At 35.1% G+C, this 4,790-nt stretch overlaps 1 protein-coding gene across 1 annotated transcript in view; it reads left to right on the top strand.

The window, feature by feature from the left end:
* Nucleotides 1-4,747, top strand: part of LOC107553350 (protein FAM219B-like) — an 8,089-nt gene extending 3,342 nt beyond the window's left edge. The window contains exons 4-7 of the mRNA XM_016235551.1: nt 1,846-1,920; nt 2,068-2,110; nt 3,147-3,282; nt 4,295-4,747. Of these exons, the coding sequence (XP_016091037.1) occupies nt 1,846-1,920; nt 2,068-2,110; nt 3,147-3,281 (253 nt within the window). The 3' untranslated portion in view covers nt 3,282; nt 4,295-4,747. The remainder of the gene's footprint in view (nt 1-1,845; nt 1,921-2,067; nt 2,111-3,146; nt 3,283-4,294) is intronic.
* The last annotated feature ends 43 nt before the right edge of the window (nt 4,748-4,790 follow it).

Genomic DNA, 4,790 nt, shown 5'->3' with positions numbered 1-4,790 from the left:
CACTCGCACTCTCTCTCACACTCACACACACTCACACACACACACACGCGCTCACACACTCTCTCTCTCTCTCTCACACACACACTCGCACTCGCACTCTCTCTCACACTCACACACACACGCACGCGCGCACACACTCACACACTCACACTCTCTCTCACACTCACACACTCTCTCACACTCACACACACACGCACGCGCGCACACACTCACACACTCACACTCTCTCTCTCTCTCTCACACACACCCTCGCACTCGCACTCTCTCTCACACTCACACACTCTCTCACACTCACACACACACGCACGCGCGCACACACTCACACACTCACACTCTCTCTCTCTCTCTCACACACACCCTCGCACTCGCACTCTCTCTCACACTCACACACTCTCTCACACTCACACACACACGCACGCGCGCACACACTCACACACTCACACTCTCTCTCACACACACACACACACACTCGCACTCGCACTCTCTCACACACTCACACTCTCTCTCACACTCACACACACACACGCGCGCACACACTCTCACACACTCTCTCTCTCTCTCTCTCTCTCACACTCACACACACACTCTCTCTCTCTCTTTTTCAATTAGTGTGAATTTATAGATCCATGAAACTGCATATCAGGGTTGTTATCGTTGACTAAAACCAAAACCAAAAAAAAAACATTTTCATTACTTGAAAGAAAATAAACATTAACTGAAATAGAAGAAAAAAACTTAATTCTATTTCAGCAAGTTCCCAAGGCAACATTTGTCATATAGGGTTAGTTTAAATTAAAGTACTAAAACTAAATAAACTAAAACTTAAAACTAAATAAAAAGTGTATATGCATACTTACTGTATATATATATATTGAATTCGTTTTTTAACTTTAGTTAACATTTTAGAGATTTTGTTGTGTGTTTTTGTCATTTTTCTTAGTTTTTTTTAATGTCTATATAATATATTTTTGGTAACACTTTCTATGAAGCCCATATTTATAATACATTATAAGAGTGTTCTTAATGCATTATAATGAATGCATAATGTATTATAAAAAAAACCTTATACTATGTTGTATCTTCTCATTATAAATCATTACAACAGTTTTAATGCATTATAATATTTACTTATTTGTGGTTATGGCTTTTAAGATTATGATGATTTATAACACAATGAACACAATGCATCCACTTAACTCACAAAGGATTATATTTCCCATAGTTATAATGTATCATAAGTCTCATATCTTGCCGTCTTTCTTATGCTACTTTACTTAAAGCAGACAAAGACCACTTATACTGTAAGTAATTGCAACAAAGATAATAATAAAAATAATAGTTTTTCTTAAACCGCCGTAAGATCAGATGAATGTGTAATATGGCACATTTGATTTTAACTATATTTATTGTAAAATCAGTAAGATACAGTACAGATCTTAAATAAATCCTGTCAAAAGACTTATAATCCATTAGAAATTAAGTGGCTTTAACATGGTGTTTATTGCGTGTTATAAATAATCATACTCATAATATTTATAACCACAAAAAAGTACGTTTTATAATGTATTATAATTGTTGTTATGATTATTTATGAGATGAAACAACATATTATACTTTTTTTTAATGCCTTAAGAATACCCTTATAATGTGTTATAAATATGGGCTTCATAGAAAGTGTTACCATTTATTTATATATATATAATTTTGAATGAAATATAATTTTTTTTTTTTTAAGTCAATCACAGCTCTTGTACTTCTCTTCAGCCTCACAAACGGACTGTAAAGAAGGGAAGGAGTGTTATTGTTCAGTGGCTCGTGTCCAGACTGATGTGTGTTTCTCTGCAGTGTGAGGTTCAATCAGGGATACGCGGCTCTGAGTCAGACGGGAGAGGATTCGCTCGTCTCGCTGGACTCAGACAGGTGCGCCAGCCACCAGGACGAGCTCGGTGTTAGTTAAAGGGCTTTTACACAAGCCTGGAAACCTGTTATTGGCCAGAAACCCGTTCTGTTTGATTAGAGGACGTGTGTGCTGATTGATTGATTGATTGATTGATTTGGTTTCATCAGTGATGCAGAGCTGGATTGTTCATCTGGATATTCCTCAGCAGAGGTGAGTTAATACTTTATATAGTTTGGTAAACGGGTAGTTAGTTGCCTTCATGTTTAGGGTTTGAATATGCATCATCGTGCACTGATCAGATATTTAATAATCAATTCTAAAACGCTTACAGTTTTTATCACAAAAACAGCTGCAGAATTTTTTATAGAGTTGTACAGCATTGTTGATCGAGCTGAATTTTAGCAAATGTTTGATTATTATCTGCCTTTGAAGCTGATTTGGTAATGCAAATCAAATAATAATCCATTTGAATTACTATTATTATTATGTACCATGTTAATTTCATGCCCAGTGTATATATATATATATATATACCTTTTTTCATTCAGAAATTCACATTTGTGTCTTCAGCATGTTTTTGAAAATTACTGTCTTGCCAAAATAAAGGACAGTATAACTATAATTAAAAAGTTTCAGAATTATATTTTCCAGCTGATTAATGATGATTTATAATAACCAGAACGTTATCAACCATTGGTTTGGACGCTAATATATGTGACCCTGGAGCACAGAAGCAGTGTTAAGTCGCTGGGGGATATTTGTAGCAATAGCCAACAATACATTGTATGGGTCACAATTATACATTTCTCTTTTATGCCAAAAATCATTAGGATATTAAGTAAAGATCATGTTCCATGAAGATATTTAGTAAGTTTCCTACCGTAAATATATCAAAACTTAATGTTTGATTAGTAATATGCATTGCTAAGAACTTCATTTGGACAACTTTAAAGATGATTTTCTCAATATTTAGATTTTTTTGCACCCTCAGATTCCAGATTTTCATATATTGTCCGATCCTAACAAACCGTACATCAATGGAAAGCTTATTTATTCAGCTTTCAGATGGCGCATAAATCTCAATTTCAGAAAAATTGACCCTTATGACTGGTTTTGTGCTCCAGGGTCACAAATGTTAGGCTTTACAGGGTTAAATAGGCACATAACATGATGAACTTCACAAGGTTTGTTTTTATGAAGTGAACACCTTTGGGATCAGTGATAGCAGCGTCTGGTTTCTCCGCAGGTGCATCCAGATCTGAGCAGGCAGCTGTTGAAGGATGGATATCACCTGGATGAGACACCTGATGATGAAGATCTGGACCTGATTCCCCCGAAAGCCCTGAGCTCCTCCGTCTGCTGCTGCTGCTGTGTGCAGTGAGGTGCTGATGCTGAGGAATGGACCAGAAACAGTGTTTTTAAGAGCGCAGACTTGTGTTGTTTGTCTCGATACTAGAATCACACTTCGTAGCCAGACCCCCAAACGCTCCCAGCTTCGAGCTGTGATTTACTGCATCCCTGTCATGAACACATATCAGCCCAAAATCAGGAGTTATTTTTAAAATTAGGCAGATTTTTGTACCATTAGTAAGATGCACTGCGACATTATTCTTCATTTTTATTAAATTTATTTAGGCCGAATTCTCATTGCATCAATTCTTATAATGTATGGAAGTTTGTTTCTGCCACAGGATGAAAAAATAAAAAGGTAATTGCAACGTTTTATCTCACAAATTGGACATTTATTATGAGAAATTCTCAGAAATTGCGAGATACAAACCTTAGAAAAATCGGAAAAAGTCAGAATTGTGAGATATTAACTCGTGGTTGTTAGAAAAAATGTGCGGTTATCTTTTTATTTTGCTTAAGAAACAGAATTGTGAGAATTCCGAGAAAAAAAGTCAAAAGAAAAAAGGTTTGAATTGTGAGAAAAAAGTAATTATTGTAAGATTAAATCGTCTAAATATATATATACTTTTTTATTTGTTTCACAAAAACAGAATGGTGATATGTAAACTTGGAACTGTTTATATTTTGCAATTCTGTTTTTTGTTTCCACACAAAAACAAAACAAAACAAAACAAAACAAAAAAATATATATATATATATATAATATAATAATTGCGGTAACTTTTTTGCATGTTGAAGGAGTTCTGACAGTGATTCAGTTTGATTATGATTCTTTATCAATTATAAAAATATATATATATATGTATATAAGATAATTGCGGTAACACTTTTTTTTCTCCCTCACAATTTGGATTTTTTTTTCTTTCTCAGAATTACACGTTTTTGTCTCTTTATACCAGAATTGAGAGAAAAAAAGTCTGAATTGCGAGATTAAAAAGTCACCATTATCATTTTAATTCATTTTTTTTTTTTATTTCGTTGCAGAAACGGTCTTCCATAGTGATGCCAAAGATCTCATTCTCATTGCTGTAATGGATGAAAACAATCATATTTGGTCAGTTATGTATTCATCATGGAAGTATTTGTTGTGCTGCCTTTGAACTGACTGAAAAAACTATTTACAAAAGCATAGTACTTTATTTGCTTTAGTCACTGAAATATGATGTGGAAGTGATTCGTGTATGTATGAAATCAGTGGCCATCGCTATCTTCATTCTCTGAGTTTTATAATCATCATTTCACTCGAGACAGCAGCTGATGATTTAAAAACTCTCAGAAAAGGAAGTGAAGATGAAAGTGGGATCTGAAACACACAGAATACCCATAATGCTCCAGCTCAGCGTTACTGATAGTGAAAAACCTGACACTAATTTACATACCTGTGTGTGTGTGTGTGTGAGAGAGAGAGAGAGAGAGAGAGAGAGTGTGTGTGTCTCTGTCTGTGTGTGTGTGTGTGAGAGAGAGAGAGAGAGAGAGAGAG

This window comes from Sinocyclocheilus grahami, unplaced genomic scaffold, assembly GCF_001515645.1.
Source record: "Sinocyclocheilus grahami isolate Dianchi unplaced genomic scaffold, SAMN03320097.WGS_v1.1 scaffold471.1, whole genome shotgun sequence".
NCBI classification, from domain to species: Eukaryota; Metazoa; Chordata; class Actinopteri; order Cypriniformes; family Cyprinidae; genus Sinocyclocheilus; species Sinocyclocheilus grahami.
Note: the sequence above shows the minus strand (reverse complement) of the source record. Positions and strands in the feature narration are given on the sequence as shown.